General features: G+C 40.2%; 1 protein-coding gene across 1 annotated transcript in view; it reads right to left on the bottom strand.

Annotated features, from left to right (window-relative positions):
* Positions 1-18,363, bottom strand: part of ABCA13 (ATP binding cassette subfamily A member 13) — a 247,710-nt gene that overhangs the window by 55,266 nt on the left and 174,081 nt on the right. The window contains exons 52-56 of the mRNA XM_039911957.1: positions 15,536-15,590; positions 12,951-13,128; positions 10,126-10,241; positions 5,428-5,584; positions 1,241-1,494 (exon numbers count right to left, since the gene is read on the bottom strand). Of these exons, the coding sequence (XP_039767891.1) occupies positions 1,241-1,494; positions 5,428-5,584; positions 10,126-10,241; positions 12,951-13,128; positions 15,536-15,590 (760 nt within the window). The remainder of the gene's footprint in view (positions 1-1,240; positions 1,495-5,427; positions 5,585-10,125; positions 10,242-12,950; positions 13,129-15,535; positions 15,591-18,363) is intronic.

Raw genomic sequence — 18,363 nt, forward strand, 5'->3', positions numbered from 1 at the left:
ATCAGTGCTTCACGGTTCCCTGACCCTGCATTCCTGATGAAAGCTGACAAGCAAAGACCTGGTTTCAAAATTTTAAATGAAGGAAACCTCAAAGTCTCCCTCAAGATGATGTGTTGGGAGACAGTAGACTGAAAGACTGTCAGCAAGATGAATAATAGTTCCTGTGCTGCCTCGGAACGGTAATGGATTTTGGTTTTGTTTTTCTTTTGCTATTTTTAGCAGCAGCAAGTGATGGAGATCTTTGGACCAGTGGTCTCGTCAAGCCCAGTTGGTTTGAATTTCCCAGAATTTCTTCCCGGCTCCTGGGCTGCTCAACCCTCTCCTGCCACTCCCAAACCCAGAGGCAATTTTTCTGGGCTGTAACCCTGAGGGAGGAAGGCGGGGAAATGAAGTTAGTTTAGGAGAAGGAGAACAGGGAAGAGAGAGAAGAAACTCCAAAAGAGGGCAAAAGTCATCCTCTAAGGATGGGAAAGGAAGGAAAAGGAAGCAGAGAATATCCAGAATGACACCACTATCTCTAAGCCACACAAGGAGGATGGGGGAAGTTTCTATAGTGTAGTATGGCGGTCGCCTCGTTCACCTTATATGTAAAAAGTTCCTGGACTCTAGATTGTAATATTATGGTGGGCAGAGAATGTGTCTACCAACTGTCATATTATACTCTCCCAAGTGCTCAGTACAGTGCCTGGCACACAGTCAGCGATCAATAAATATCATTGTTTGATTAACTAAATTGAGGTTGGGAGGAAAAGACCCAGAAATTCTTAGTATTCCACCACTGCTGTCGACAAATTAAGCAGGGCAAGAAAAGGTAGCATGCCACTCTGAATGCTATGAAAATCATCCTTCTACGGTTAGCAGGATTAATGGTAAAAAATGGGAAATTAGGAGACAACGGGATACCAAAAAAATTCACCTTAGGTGCTGCTGCATTTAAATTAACATTAAGGTTCACCCATTACAAAGGAGCAAATACATTGTCAGTCAAATAATTGGAGATATTATCTCTCATACTAGCACCATATCTTTTTGAAGTTCTCTTTCCCTGTCTAGGCGGCTGTATCAGACTGAAAAAAAAAAGAATCTAACAGAGCAAGGGCTCATTGGAGCTGTAGGTAATAATGATCAAATTTCTCTTATCTTCCAGCTTTCAGATGGATTTTATCTTTCTCCCATTCTCTAGAAAACAGGTCCGGAGCCATTAAAGCAAAGAGTAAACTAAATACTCTAGCAAACGCACCTCAGTTTCTGCAACAGATCCCAGTGTAGGAAAAATCGTAGGGAGAACAGGACGGTGCCCTGAAGTGCCATTTCCATGAAGATCCAACCCAGAAAATTCATCTCAAAGGGGCTGACGTATGGGTCAATGCCAAAGTCATGAGTTAGATCAAACTTGATCTGGTTGTAGCAGAGTTCTATCAAGCCCTGGCCCAGGCAGAATTGAGGGAAAATTGTAAAGACCCATTTGAGAATGCTATAGATCTGCTGCAAATTCTGTTGAAGAGAGAGAAAAGGATGAGAAGTCACTTTACACTGCCCCTCTAATTCTTTCCTTTCAGAAAACTCCAGACAAAAACTATTGCATGTCCACACTCTCCTATGCCTTCCTTCATATTTCTTACCCTCAAAGCATGAGCTCTACAAAACATAACAACCTACCACACTGTGAACTATTTCATAGACAGGGTAAAAATTAAGGCATTAACAGGAGTAGTACAGAGGGGGACTAGAGAGGAAAAAGATCAATTGATAATAAGAGCAAGACCCATTCTCACAAAAACACACACATACATATATAAACTCATACCCATATCTAAACACATATGGTCTAATCAACAAAAAGCACAACAGAGGAAAAACAACAGATTAAACATGAATTTTCAAATCTGAATTTTCCATCTTTGAAAAAATCTGGCTTGTCTCAGCCTAAAGTTTCATAAGACAAGCAGCGTGGCCTAGTGGATAGAGCACGGGCCTGGGAATCAAGAGGACATGGGTTCTAATTCTGGCTCTTCCACTTAATAATGATGGTATTTGTTAAGCACTTACTATGTGCAGAACACTGTTCTAAGCGCTGGGGGAGATACAGGGTCATCAGGTTGTCCCATGTGAGGCTCACAGTTAATCCCCCTTTCACAGATGAGGTAACTGAGGCACAGAGAAGTTAAGTGACTTCCCCACAGTCACACAGCTGACAAGTGGCAGAGCAGGGATTCGAACTCATGACCTCTGACTCCAAAGCCCGGGCTCTTTCCACTGAGCCATGCTGCTTCCCTACTTGCCTGCCATGTGACCTTGGACAAGTCATTTCACTTCTCTGTGCCTCAACTACTATATCTGTAAAATGGGGATGAAGACTGTGAGCCCAACATGGGACATGGTCTGTGTCCAATCCGATTACCTTGTATCTACCCTAGCACTTATTATCATGCCTGTCACATAGCAGGCACTTAAAAATGCCACAGTTGTTAGTATTGTTATTATTATTGTTATTAATTGTTGGTCCTTCATTCTGGGAAGAAAAATTTGAAAATCAAGATAAAGTATATGTCAAAAGTCAACATAACTACTCATTTGAGGTAGCATACATGCAGTACGAAATAGAAAAGTTATCACTACTGATGTGAAATCTCAAAGAATCACTAAATGCCACCAGGATGCAATCAGGGTATGAAATCTAGCTAATCAACCAGCTGGTGGTGTGGCAGAAGGCCCAAGTCCTCTTCATCTCATGGGCTGTTGTAGATGGGAGAAAAGTAAAGGCTACACGTAACATTAATAATGATGGTATTTGTTAAGTGCTTACTAAGTGCCAGGCACTGTAGTCAGTGCTGAGGTGGATACAAGTAAATCAAATTGGATGCAGTCCCTGTCCCACGTGGGGCTCACAGTCTCAATCTCCATTTGACAGATGAGGTAACTGAGGTACAAAGAAGTTAAGTGACTTGCCCGTGGTCACACAATAGACATGTGGCAGAGCCGGGATTAGAACCCAGGTCCTTCTGACTCCCAGGCCTGTGCTCTATCCACTGGGCTATAGTGCATGTGTGCTCAGTGGAAAGAGCCCGGGCTTGGAGGTCAGAGGTCATGGGTTCTAATCCTGGCTCCGCCGCTTGTCAGCTGTGTAACCTTGGGCAAGTCACTTAACTTCTCTGGGCCTCAGTTACCTCATCTGTAAATGGGGATGAAGACTGTGAGCCCTACATTGTCAGCTGTGTGACTGTGGGCAAATCACTTAACTTCTCTGTGCCTCAGTTACCTCATCTGTAAAATGGGGATTAAGACTGTGAGCCTCATGTGGGACAACCTGATGACACTGTATTTACCCCAGAGCTTAGAACAGTGCTCTACACATAGTAAGCGCTTAACAAATACCAACATTATTATTACATGGGACAACCTGATTACCTTGTATCTACCCCAGTGCTTCAAACAGTGTTTGGCACATAGTAAGTACTTAACAAATACCAACATTATTATTATTATTATTATGTGTGAGTGTGACTCTGTGTGTGTGTGTGTGTGTGTGTGTGTATGTGTGTTGGGGGGACTAGGGGTACAAAATCTAAAATTAAGTAGTCAAGTCATTATTCAGTTCAGAGCCAGGTATTTGAAGAGCATTAATAAATTACATGTTTGGTGGCAATGCAGAGTGTAAAGTAAAAGATTAATAATGCAGACCTAAAATTGGAATTTAAGAAATGTTGAGTTTCAATTTGCTGGATTTTACTAAGTAGTTTAAAACTGCAATACTTGAGTTTACAAATTAACCAGTTAGCACTTTTTGGGGGCACAAGATAGAAATTATTTCTAAAACCAGAAAAACAAATTGTCTCCAGAGGAACTGTGACAGAGTTTGAAGATTTGCTTCTCCCTTACAACTGATTTCTGCTTTTAAGTGATGGTTTATTTAGAGGAGGTAAATGGCTGTGGAATGCTTGCTAAAAATGTCTTACAAGTTTGAGATTCTGAAATGCTCAGGTGACCCAGGCAGAAGACAAGAGATAGTGGGTGCCTGGTTTAAAATGTTCTCCAGGCATTCCGTACCAGAAAACTAGCTTAAGATAATAATGATAATGATGATGATATTGATAATATTTGTTTGGCACTAATTATATGCCAAACCCTGGACCAAGGCTTGGGTTGAGAAGCATTGTGCCATAATGGATAGACCCTCACCTGAGAATCAGAAGGACCTGGCTTCTAATCCTGGCTCTGCCACTTGTCTGCTGTGTGACCTTGGGTAAATCACTTAACTTCTCTGTGCCTCATTTACCTCATCTGTAAAATGGGGATCAAGACCATGAGCCCATGAAAAACAGTATGGTCTAGTGGATAGAGCACAGGCCTGGGAGTCAGAAAGACCTGGTTTTTAATCCCAGCTCTGCCGCATGTCTGCATCTGCTTTGTGACCTTGGGCAAGTCACTTAACTTCTCTGGGCCTCAGTTACCTCATTTGTAAGGTGGGGTGACTGTGTCCAACATGATTAATTTTTATCTACTCCAGCGCTTAGACCAGTGTTTGTCACATAGTAAGCACTCAACAAGTATTATTGTTATTATTATTATGATTAGTACACCGACTGTGTCCAACCAGATTAGCTTGCATCTACATTGTCTCCCTTACAACAGTGCCCGGTATACAGTAAGTGCTTAACAAATAACATTTAAAAAAAACAAAAAACAACTAACAAGATTTTCACTGAGAATCAGCCTATCTCTTTTTGAACCATTAATTCATTCTACATGATCCTTGTCTGTTGATTATGGTCTCATGGAAAGATTTTCATCCATATTTATTTATACTTAAAAATATTAGATTAGGATCTTGCCCGCAAAATCCTGAATGAACAGGAATATCTGCAGCGTGGCGCAGTGGAAAGAGTATGGGCTTTGTAGTCAGGGCTCATGAGTTCGAATCCCAGCTCTGCCACTTGTCAGCTGTGTAACTGTGGGCAAGTCACTTAACTTCTCTGTGCCTCAGTTCCCTCATCTGTAAAATGGGGATTAAGACTGTGAGCCCCACGTGGGACAACCTGATTCCCCTGTGTCTACCCCAGCGCTTAGAACAGTGCTCGGCACATAGTAAGCGCTTAACAAATACCAACATTTCCAAAAGTAAGTATATTTGTTTCCTTCTTTCAGAAACACTGATCATCTTAGAATGTTTACCCGGGTCTGTATATCTGAGGCATGTTAAGAGATCATTTTTTTAAATGTCACACTTTAGTGAATTACACTATTTAAAGAATGTATAAAATTGTAGAAACAGTAGTAAGTTTGTCTTTCTGATTTTGCCATTTCCTGGACCTCTTCTAAATTCATATCTTACCACCATTAGAATAGCACCAAATGAATATGTGAAAAAGAAGAGTCCTTTCTAGTGATGTCAGTAAATCATGAGAAGTGATATTGAGCTTCACTGACCTGTGATTTGGAGATCACAGCTAATAGCCGTGGCATAATAGTCATTAACATGGTACAAAGTCCAAAGATAAAATTTAAGGAGATGTAAGAGATGAAAGCTACGTTGGAACTTGAGAAGATTCTGGACATTAGGTACATCCATGGTAACGTTGCATACCTGAAGAAAAAAAAATGAAGAATAATGTAGAGTTTACTATATTAATGATTTGCATAGGCAACATCCTGACTCTGCAAGAAAAGCCTTTTACCACAAATTATCCATCGAACAATCAAAAGTACTTATTGAGTACTTACTGGCTAGAATACAATAGTTGGTAGATAAATTCCCTGACCACAAGGAGCACTCAGTCTAGACATTAAAATAAAGTTCTGCTGAATCCGACTGGTATTTCATTTCATTTGGCAATCGCTCACTCACCTGAGAGGAAAAAACTGGTATAGAAAAGCAGCCTATAAAACTGCATGTGAAATGTGAGGAAAGCATTTCACCGCAGATTTGGAGGGAACCATTATTGGGGATTAAAGCAAAAATGTTATTAGGAGCCTCGGATATACCAAAATTTCATTTGTTGCGGCTGTAGAACACCTTTCCTGTATTACCTGTCTCCGAGAGCAGCAGCATGACTATTGCTTCCCATTGACCTTAGAACCAACAATTAAATAAGCCTGTTTTACATTCAGTTTTATTCCTTAAAACAGAAATTCGGCTTTTAAAAAGATGTGACTGTGTCCATAAATAACAACAATAATAATTATGGTACTTTTTAAGTGTTTACTGTGTGCCAAGAGCTGTTCAAAGTATTGGGGTAGATACAAGCTAATCAGGTTGGACACAGTCCCTGTCCCATACTGGTGCTCACACTCTTAATCTCCATTTTACAGATGAGGCACAGAGAAGTTAAGTGACTTATCCAAGGTCACACAGCAGACAAGTGTTGGAGCAGGGATCAGAAGCCATGACCTTCTGAATCCAAGGACCTGCTATAGCCAGTAAGCAAATGTCTCTGACTACCAAAAATCTTGTTTTTTCACATTATAAAAGCCATTTCTTTCCTTGAGGGAAATTTAATTAATGTCTTAAATGGCAGTATATGGAGAAGCAACCTGGCGTACTAGATAGAGCACAGACCTGGGATGCAGAAGATCGTGGGTTTTAATTCTAGCTCCTCCACTTGTCTGCTGTGCGACCTTGGGCAAGTCACTTAACTTCCGTTTGGCTCAGTCACCTCATCTGTAAAATGGGGATTGAAACTGCAAGCCCCAAGTGAGATAAAGGACTGTGTCCAACCCAATTTGCTTGTATCCATCCCAGCACTTACTACAGTGCCTAGCACATAGAAGGGCTTAACAAATTCCATAATTATTATTATCATTTTTATTATTTGGAACCACATACAATCAGAGGGAAAGATGGGAAGGACGTTGGGCATTCAAGTAGTTGGGGAGGAAGTTCCTCAGCCATTTTTGAGGTGAAAAGTCTGGAACCGTGTTCCTTGGAGAGCAGAGCACAGGAGGAAAAACTCCAGGCCATGATCCAGGATGGACACATGGCACAGGGAGTCATCGGAGATGATCCCTGGTGAGGGTCAGGATATCCTGAAGGATCAGGATCCAGAGTTAGGAATCCAGAGGAGCCAGGCTCCTGCCCTTGAGGGGAAGAAATGGCACATATCTGCCCTGGAATCCAAAGACTTGAAGGGGGTCAAATGAGAAAGTGACCTGACCCAAGAGAAGATGGGAAGGAAGCCGGGGAGCATGAGCCCCATAACATCTACAAGAAATAAAGGGATTCCGAGCGACGAGTGGACAAAGGAAGAAATGGGAAGGAGTGCTTTGTCTGTGAGTTTCCTGCAGCCAACCCTGGATGGGGGTGGGGGAAGGGCAGTTGTAGGTTAGTTCCCTGTGGCTCCCTTGCCTTCAGAGAGTTGCAGGGAGGTAGCAGAGATATGGTGAGGTCAGGAACTTGGGGTGCACTAGGCAGAGGTCCCCAACCTGCAGCTCATGAGATGGGAAGATGTGGAGGGCCTCTTTAAGTGGCTCCTTTGGGTTATCTTGGCTGGAATTTGGGGATTCAGTAACATCTCGGGCTGTTAGAGGTAAGAGATGTCATAGAAATGAAATGAGATGGAAGGTTATTTCCTTAACTAACCTGAAGATGGAAAGATTCTTGGTCTAGGAATTGGGAAGCCCCGGAATTTGGAAACCTTGAGTTTTAGTCTCTGCCACGCACCTGCTGACAAAATCGGACAACATTTAATCTCTCACAAACTCACAATGTCTGTCTCGAAAATGGGAGTAATAATCCCTGCCCCGCTACTACCTAAACTCACAGGGTCGTTGCGAAGACAAAATGAGATGACTGAAAATGAAAGCTCTTCAAAAATGAAAGTGATTATTTTTTAGCATTATTTTGGTCACAGACCAGAATAAAAAATGATCTGAATAGAGTCTAATGTGTCATCATCATCATCATCAATGGTAAATTTTGGTATGGTTATCTGGTTTACTTTTAAGCAGTATGGCTGAATGTCACTGTTGTTGGTTACCTATATATTCATTTTTTCTGTGGCCATTTTTAGACAGAAAATGGAGAAATATCGATATGTAAATCCACACACTTTAATTTTTGTAAAACAAATAGACATAATCAGTCCAACAGAGTGGCTAAATCTAATAGACTACACTTTTTGTTCATTGTTTTTAACCTTAAATGGGCATTTGGTAGGTTGATAGGTGAATCATTCCAAACCTTTTTAAAATCGGTGCTCTAGTCTAGTTGGTAATTTTCATCATTTACCATGTGAATAGCTCTTTGCTTGCCTGAGTTGCCTGGAATCATTTGTGCTGCAGCTTATGTGACTGAACCTTCTTACTGGTTTAAACACTGGAGAGAGGTGAGAGTGCTGAGTAATGGGAGAGATAGTTCATCCAAAAACAGTTAAAACTGAAAAGTTTCTTAATCTATTTACTTTTTTCTCTGAGGCCTATGTTACATGGACTTTTTTTTCCTAAAATAAAATGATAAGAGAGCTCATATTTTAGGAACTAAAATCCATAATATCCCAGAGATGGAACTCACAAACCACATTAATCACTTTTGTTGAGAGGAAAGCTTATGAAGTAAGCTTTGTTGCACTGTAAAGCCAACTCAGTTGTACTCTATTCTCTCAAATTCTTAGAAATCCTGTGTGATCTTGGAGAAGTCACTTCACTTCTCTGTGCCTCGGATACCTTATCTGTAAAATGGCAATTGAGACTGGGGGCCCTATGTGGGACAGAGAGTATGTCCAACCTGATTTCCTTGTATCTACCCAAGCACTCAGTAAAGTGCCTGGAACATAGTACGTGCTTAGATAATACCATTATCATTATTGTTATTATTATAATTACTGTGCTCTGTACACACAACATGCTCAGTAAATACCATTGATTGACTGATTGATTGACGACTGAACTTTAGAAAGTGAATCTAGATCCTTTTGTTTCTTGGCTCCAAAAACGAAATGGATGATTTGTTAAAGGGTAAAAGGCTGGTTTAGATGATCTCATTGCAGTGAAAATCTTCTCTCTCATTTTAGACATTCCAACAATCGAGAGGCCAATAATCTTATCACCCCTAATGAGATGCTCTCTTCTGCTCACATCATAGGTGATGGAATCTACTGTCTTAAATGATGGAGGAGCCTCAGTGCAGCTCTGAATGAATTGGGACCGAGAAGCTACGCAGTGGAATCGATTTGTAATTTTAGTGTTTTCCCAGTGCCACTTTCACTGTTTCATCCCTGTTGGACGTGCTCTTGCTGGTGCAGAGGATGAAACATTCGAGGTGGGCAGGGATTCAGCACACTGCAAAGTGTGCTCAAAATTTTACATTCAAAACCTGTTTAGGGCCAGAGACTAGGATCAATTTTGTTCATTTTATTCATCAGCAAACTAAGATATGAAGATCTCTTTCGGAACCAGAAGCTACCAATATTGTATTTGCATGAAATTGCACGTGAACTTATATTTGGTTGTGTAGAAAGAATGTGCTTTCTTGTGCTCCCTGTGGGCAAGGTACATGTCTACCAATTCTGTGGCACAGTACTCTCCCAAACACTTAGTACAGGGCTCTGCACCCATAAGGACTCAATAAATACTATTCACTGATTGTTACATAAAAATAAAGCTGGTAAATATACATCAGGCAAAACTCCTTTTCTAGTTCATCAGCGGCTGTTTGGGAAACTGCATTACCACTCCCTGTAATTTCTTTTTGGAGGAAGAAGCCAGCATTTGGAAAAAACACTACCTTCTTACAAGTAGCCTAGCGGTGGGAAAAACACGCAGAGTGCCCAGAGAAAAGTACCCAGCCAGAGTTTCAGGGCTGTCTCCATTCCCCGTTTTCACACTCAGATTAGTCTTGAAGTGCGGTGAACAAAGAATCAATTTCAAATGGCAAAAGATTGTCGAACAGTTTAAGGAGCTTTCAGAGATGGTTGTGGGCCTAGTTTCATTAAGACAGAATACCCTCTCCCTTTCCCCCACAGAGTATGGAACAGTGATGCTGCAGCCTGTTCGCTCGGTATCCCTGACTGCAATGTAATTGCTTATAAAGAGAGAAAATCATGCCCTCAACAGCAGGTTCAAAGCCAACCTAAAGATTTCCTTTTGCAAGGAACAAGCCATAATTCCAGAGCGACATTTCCAATCACGTACCCGAAAAGAGCCAGCAGGAGGGTGGTGGCTGCTAAGTTCTCTCGGAAAGTGAAGGCTGTTAGCTGGAAAGCAATAATAACGCCAATGCACAGGCTAACTGAAACCAGATAAAATAGCTGGAAAAACAAGGGAAAAGGGACATGAAAGATCGGAGACATTTATTAGTATCCACTTAAACTGGAAGGAACTCTCAATAAAGAGTTTTACTTTGCTCAAAACATAATATGAACATTTACAGAATTTCACTGCCATAAATTTGAGCCTGAAAATTAGGATTTATATAAGAAACATAGAATTGGGACTTAGGCTTGGGATAGAAAGATTTGGGATTAGTGCTGCTGGCTACAGGTTGCATCCCTGTAGCTACCACTAGGCATTGTGAATAAAAGCTATAAGCTAAATTGAAGTCAATTTAGAGAGTGGTGTAAGCCCGTCAAACGGCAGGGACTGTCTCTATCTGTTGCCGACTTGTTCATTCCAAGCGCTTAGTACAGTGCTCTGCACATAGTAAGCGCTCAATAAATACTATTGAATGAATGAATATTCAAATTAAAGTTAGGGTTATATATTTGAAATGGGGCAGCATTTTAAATTCATAAAATTAAGGTATTCAATATTTCCTATTCACACAAAAAAACAATATACATTAGACTCACACTACTCCTCTAAAAAATGTAGTTAGATTAAATGAACTGAATATCTCTAAAACTTTTATCACCCTATGAGTTGGATCCCCAGATGAGAAACAGTATGGTCAAGTGGATAGAGCTAGGCCTAGGAATCAGAAGGACCTGGTTTCTAATCCCAGCTCTGACAGTTTGTTGTGTAACCTAGGGAAAGTCATTTCACATCTCTCTACCCCAATTCCCTCTTTTATAAAATGGGGATTAAGACTGTAAGCCCCATATGGGACATGGACCGTCTCCAACTTGATTAGATTGTATCTGCTCCAGAGCTTAGTACAGTGCCTGGAAAATAGTAAGCATTTAATAGATACTATTAAAAAAAAGAATTTCTTGAAATGTTTCAGACATAACGTGTCAGCTCATCTTTTGTTACTCTTCTAAGTATTTTATAAAGTCATATGAAGGTACACCTCCATACAAGAACTGAATCAATAAATTGAATGAAAAAATAAAGAACCTCTGCTTTTTTTTAACACTTTTACTTAATTATTAAGGAACCAGAGTAATCTGGAGGTATTATTGCCTATAAAGGGCAATTAAATCTCCAATGACATTTTGTAACCTCTATTAGAAGAATTCTGTGTTGTGCTTATATTTGCCTCTTAATTCCAAGCATCTTTGATAATACTAATAAGCTAACCATCAAGTTCCCCAGGCATTACTATGCCTAGCAGTTTTTCTTCATTCTGGGGAAATCCTGTGTTTTTACTTTTCATAATAAATTTGACAGAAGCATCCTGAGGCTCTAACTCAGATGAAAGGAGTTGAAGAGATTGTCTTGTCTATATGAAACCTTCAAACAGACTTTTCCAGAAGTCCAGTAGAGAAGATTATACTTTGGTAAATTCTCTCTTTGATCTGGCCTAGCTCCCTCAAGAAGCCAATCTGAGTCTGGGGCACTTGACTAACCAGATCCATTAGGAGGGAATGAAAGGAAAGAGGAGTGAAGATCCAATCTGAAAAGGATGCAATCATGATTATGATATCTGTTGAGTTCTTACTGTGTGTCAAGGACTGTTCTAAGTGCTGGATTAAAGTTTATCAGGTTGGGCACAGTCCCTGTCCCTCATGGGGGTCATAATAATAATAATAACAATAATGATGGCATTAGTCAAGTGCTTATTATGTGCCAAGCACTATTCTAAGCACTGGGGGCGATACAAGGTAATCAGGTTTTCCCATGTAGGGCTCACAGTCTTAATCCCCATTTTACAGATGAGGTAACTGAGGCACAGAGAAGTGACTTGCCCAGAGTCACACAGCTGTCAAGTGGCGGAGCCAGAATTAGAACCCACAACCTCTGTCTCCCAAGCCCGGGCTCTTTCCAATAAGCCACGCTGCTTCTCGCACTACTTCCTTCTCATCTAAGAGGAAGAACAGATATTGAATCCCCATTTACAGTTGAGGAAACTGAGGCACAGACAAGTTAAGGCACTTGCCTAAAATCACAAGACAAGTAATTGGCAGAGCTGAATTTAGAATCCAGGTCTTCTGACTCCCAAGTCCTTGCTCCTACCACTAGGCACTGTTGTTTCTTTTGAATCAGCTCTGGTCCAGAGAACGTTTAAGATGTATATTTGGTTCCAGGGACAATATGGAACTTCTGGGTCATTCTAAGAGGTGGTAGAAGTAGGTACAATCCAAACTAAAGGGAGGACCACTGGAAGGCAAGCCTAGGGAATTTATCATAGATTGAGAGTGAGGAGTGGGGAGAGTGGGTGAGCAAAATTGCCAGCCAGTTTAAGAGGGCTGTGGATAAATTCATGAAAGAGAGATCTATTTTTGGCTAATGAATGGATGAAAAGGAAGGCAACTATTACTTTCTTGCCACTGTTGGAAACGGGACAGTAGGCCGTGAGGACTATTAACGTGGTTTCTTATGTTCTTGCTCTATGTTCTCATTGAACCAGTTCTCGGGATCTGAAATCGACTTATGTTCCAGCTTAAAGTTTGAGCTCGGCAGACCTGGCCTCTGGATCATTCACTGGGGTTGCATTTCTTCTCCAGTGTCAGATGCTGAAATTTCCCTCATAGAATTTTATCTTCATCTGACAGCTCACACTCCTCCCGCCCAACCATTTCACCAGCTGAGAGTTAAACACTACCCTCCTAACTTCAGAAGCTTGTGGTTTTACATACCATGTCATAAATGAAATTAGTAAACCAGTAGGTCCTGTACCCTAGTCCACTAATGTGCTGTAGTCTCTTGGCCCCAGAAACTCTGTCTTGAACGATGGAGCTGCCGATGGAAGCGGTGAGGATGGAGACCCCCAGAACGATACAGAGTGCAACACCACACTGACGGATGCTCTCCAATCTGCAGCCAAAGTAAAACGTTAGAGTTTGGGTTAGACAAAGAATTCAAAATTACATTTCCTTTCATATCTGAAAATCTCAGAACTTTAGTAAAGCTTCTAATGCTAGGTAAGTTGGAGAGGAAACAGAGGAAATAAATTGAAAAAAAAACCCTAAAAACAAGCATCATGCCTAGGCATACTAAATTAACCCACATAAATGTTGAAGATTCTGAAAGGAACAAAGAGAATGGAAAGATGAAGGCTTTAATATTGTGGCTAGCTTCTGGAACTTCCTCTCCATCCAGACTGCCAACATGCTGTTTCAGGCCCTTGACATAGCCCAGCACAATTACTGCATCAAACTCCTCATAGACCTTTGTACCTCAGTTTCTCCTCTCTCCAGGTCATACTTTTAACTCTTTGCCCATATCATTTTTAAAAAATATCATTCTGCTTGGGTCAGCCTGGTGATAGTTGAATAAAGAGGAAGGGTGGATTCTGGAGAGGTTGTGGAAGACCTGAGGATTTGATGACAGACTGAATTAGAGAGAGAGAGAAAGAAGAGTCCAGGGTAATACTGAGGTCATAGCTCAAAGGACGATGTTACCATCAATTGTGACAGGAAAGTTTGGTGGAGAGGATTTGGGGTAGAAGACGAAGACATCAGATTTGGAAATGTTGAATTTGAGATGCTAGCAGAACACCCAAAGAGAGATGTCCTGGAGGCTGAAGGCTGTGTGATACTGCAGAGGCGAAAAGAAATTGGAGTTGGCAAAGTTGGCTTGGTGGGCATTCATTTTGAAGTGGTAGTGGAAGCCATTGGAGTGGAAGAGTTCCCCAAGGATTGTTTGTAGATTAAGACTAGAAGAGGGCCCAGAAGTGAAACTTGAGGTTCGTAGTTGGGAGTGGGAGGAAGTAGAAGAGCTGGCCAAAGAAAGTGAGAAGGATCAGTCAATCAATCAGTCATATTTATTAAGTGCTTATTGTGTTCAGGGCACTCCCCTCTAGACTGTATACTCATTGTGGGCAGAGAATGTGCCTGTTAATTGTTATATTATACTCTTCCCAGCACTTAGTACAGACTTCCACTCACAGTAAGTGCTCAGTAAATATGATCGAATGAACTGTACTAAGCAAATGATCAGCCAAAGATATAGGAGGAAAACCAGGAGAGGATGGGGTCAAAAAATCAAGTTAGTGTTTTCAGGAGAAGGCCTGGTCCAACAAATCTAAAGCAGCAGAGAGGGGAGGAGGGGAGGCATTAGAGTCTCCACTCTAAAATCCCTGCCAACCTCTACTTTGGTACCGAAGCACTTGGGTACTCTCACACCATTCATGTACAGCTCCTTATACTTGGTTGCTTCTTCCTCCCTGCCATTCATTTTTATGTCTTTCCCCACTAGACTGTAAGCTTCTTAAGGTCAAGGATTATGTTTACTAGCTCTCTTCTTGTATTGCCCTGACCTCTGTGCTGTACACAGAGTAGCTGCTCAGTAAACATTATTGATTGGTTGATGAATTTACCATTTCCTAAATGTTCCTTACAAATATTTAATCATTTTGTAACCTTTCATTTCAAATAAGAAAAAGCAAATACTATATTCTAAATCTAACCTGAGTTTCTCTATGCAGTGCAACCTTAAGTAGTTTTGCCTTCCAAAATTTGGCAGTTTTCCACTGCTTTGACTGCCATTCTTTTACATATGAATAGTGTTTATTGAGCATCTATTTCTTGCAGAGAACTGTGCTAAATACCTGCACTCAAGGAATTTGCAATCTGGTGGTTAACTTTAAGAAAACATATTTGGGAAAGTTCTTTGAAATACATATATATATAATATGCATATATATATTTCAAAGAACTTTCCCAATTATGTTTTATATACGTATATATAAAGTCTTTAAACTAAGTCATCATCTCTCTAGGAGCCTCCATTATATTAATACTATCTTATGACAGCCATTCACATATTCATTTAATAGAAGTAGAATTACCATCAGTTTGAAGAGGAAGTACTTGCAATTCTATAAGGATTTGAAGAGATTTACAATTTTGTTCTTCACGGGGGGATTTTGAAGGGCTATTCAGAATACATAAGATCCTTCCATCCCTTTCCCTTCACCAAACGTATCCCCAAAAAAGATACAACAATGTTCTTTGAGGTCTGGAGGAAAGCACCAAGAGTAACCCAGAGAAGAAGTATTGCCCCTCTGCAAAGCAGATAGATATGAAGCAGAGCAGGGACAGAATGGAAAGGAGACAGAAAAACAGGGTGCAATTAGAGAAGAGTGAAAGAGAGGCTACCAACCTCTTCCCAGAGTAAACGTTCATGGCCACGCCAGTTACTCTTAACAATGTGTGCACTGAATTTCCTCTTGTTGGCCTAGTAATTTATTGGAAAAGATAGGATTAACAATTCAACTTACATCTTGTCTTCATTAAGTAAGGTCCCTCCATACGGGTGACTGTAGAGGGTTATTCCTATGAAAGACAATTTAAAGCATCAGGACCACAAGGATCTCTTTCAGATAGTCGAATCCATTTTAGATCAATTTGTTTTATTATCAAAGAGCAAACACCCGAATTAGGTGGAACAAAAACAAAACTCATTCCAGGAAGAGCAAAGTTAAGTCTTGACAGGACAAACACATATCCATTAAAAAAAGTATCTCCCAAGTGCTTAATACAGTACTCTGCACACAGCAAGCTTTCAAGAAATACCAGTGATTGATTGAAAACCAATCACTGCTAAATTTTTAAATGAGCAAAAGGAAATCCCTACTAGCACTTTTTGGTCATAAATCAGCAAAAAGATGAGACAATTAGGCTGAGATGATACAGACTGGAGTCTTTGAAGTCATTAGAAATGACTCAATTTTCCTGTGACTCTGTTTAATATGCAACTGCTAGATTGAGAGACTGCCAAACTTCACATCTCTTCTAGTTCCCCTTACCTATATAGAAAAAGAAATACTGCAAAATTGAAAACACAATTATTTTCTTCCTGTTTTCAGCATGCAACTATTTTATTGCATAAAGATTTGGATTCCAACTCTAACCTAGAAAGGGCTTTGAAAATCAGGGAATAAATTTCAAATTAGGCATCCAGTGGGATTCTTTTGATGATGCCAAGTGAGCGAAATTATTCTTCCTAGATAGTGCACTGTATAACAATGACAAAGATGCAGAAGCTGAACGTGTCCTTTGGGTGATAGACAGGCAGAGCTTGGCAGTGATGGAGCATGACACTTTTAAAAAAATGAAGGGCAGCCAAGTTATGGTGGGACTCAGCCTTCTTGTTAGCTGTTCCATCTGGACTAGCACCTAAGGAATGTGCAGTTCTCAAGCAGCCCCATCATTCACTTGCAAAGTCATTTCAATCATCCTCCATTCATTTATTCAATCACATTTAATGAGTGCTTACTATGAGTACAGTATAACAATAAACAGACACACTCCCTGACCACAATGAGCTAAACTGTAAGTTCATTATAGGCAGGGAATGTGTCTGTTATATTGTTACATTGTATTCTCTCAAGAGTTTAGTGAAGTGCTCCGCACACAGTAATTGCTCAATAAATACGATTGACTAACTGATTAAACAACAAATGGCAGGGCAAGGGCATTATCATGGACTCATCTCTCTCATCAACCCACACATTCGATCTGTCATGAAATCCCTTTGGTTCTATCACCATAACGTCTCTAGAATCCACACTTTCCTCGCCATCTGAACTCTGCTGCTATTTCCTGACTTGAATATTGCATCAGCCTCCTTGCTGACCTCCCTGCCTCTTGAATCTCCAGATTCCAATTCATATTTTACTATGTCTCCTGGATCATTTTTCTAAATATAATGCTCAGCCCACATTTCCTCTCTCCTCAAAAACCTCAAAAAATTTCCAGATTGATCAGAAAACCTTTATCACTGGCTTTAGGGCACTCAATCAGTTCTCCCCATCCTTCCGTACCTCTCTGATATACTACAACCTCACCTGTCAGCATTTAGAACAATGCATAGCACCTAGTAAGCGCTTAACAAATACCATTATCATTTATTCACTACATTTCACTTCTCTAATGCCAACCTACTTTCTGTAGCTCAATCTCACCCATCTTTCCACCAACCCCTTGCTCACACCCTCCCTCTGACTTGAAACTCTTCCATCTTCATATTCAGTGAAACCCCACTTCCCCACCTTCAGTGGAAAATTTAGCCAGAATTCCATTATGATGAAGAGATGTGAAATAAATGAAGAAAACAGATGTTAAAATATGATGAATTTTCATGAGTTTTTAAAAAATTGATTACTGATAATACTGAATATGTGAAAAAGAGAACTCAATTTTAATCTCCAGTAAATACTAGTTGACTGATTGATTGATGTTTTCTCTCCTTTTTCATTCTATGCTGTCTCTCCCAGACTACACTTCAAAAGATGTACTTTTCCAGATTAAGGATACATAAATTCAAGTACCTTGAAGCACAAGGCAGTGGTACTTTAATTATTCAGCACTAGAAGACACCAATTGATAACTTTTTGGGGGGTCTGTCTTTGTTGACTCTTTATGCAATTAATAATTAAATGTGAATATATTACTTTTCATTTAACTCCTTAAGAAGTTATGGAAATGTAATATTCCTCTATAGTTTCATCATCATTATTTATAGAATGGAACAAAAACATTTCATTCTAATTGCTGCCATTAGCCCTTACTGGCCTTCAAAATATGCACCACTTTATTATCCTCTTCTTCATGTGAAAACTTGCATTTTAAGTGAAAATGAGAAGTCTGTGGATAAACTATCTCAGGCCAAGATGCTTTAAGTAATGGCTAGATTTTTGAACTCCTAGTTCTGAAGTGCTATTTAAAGTAATGAACTCCTTTCTCACAGGTTCTGAAAGTTGCAAATTAAGCTGTGCAGGAATATACACACATACATAAACACACTCACACACCACCCCAGTTATCTAGACATCAGACCCCTCTGCTACATGCAATCCCCAAAACTCAATTTACATGTCCTTTAAAGTATGAGAGGCTCTGGCCTTAATAACTATTTGAAAAACAAAATCCTATCTCCACCAACCTGCATACACACATATGCAGGAAAATAAGTTGTATTCATGTGGGATTTTTTAAGGGACACAGAGGCATGGTAAACTTTGCAGTTTATATGGAAGTATAGTGATCCCCACATTAGGAATTTAAGCAACTTAGAGTCACCATTCCTTTGAAGCAGCAGGTCAAC

The sequence above is a fragment of the Ornithorhynchus anatinus genome, chromosome 4 (genome assembly GCF_004115215.2).
Source record: "Ornithorhynchus anatinus isolate Pmale09 chromosome 4, mOrnAna1.pri.v4, whole genome shotgun sequence".
NCBI classification, from domain to species: Eukaryota; Metazoa; Chordata; class Mammalia; order Monotremata; family Ornithorhynchidae; genus Ornithorhynchus; species Ornithorhynchus anatinus.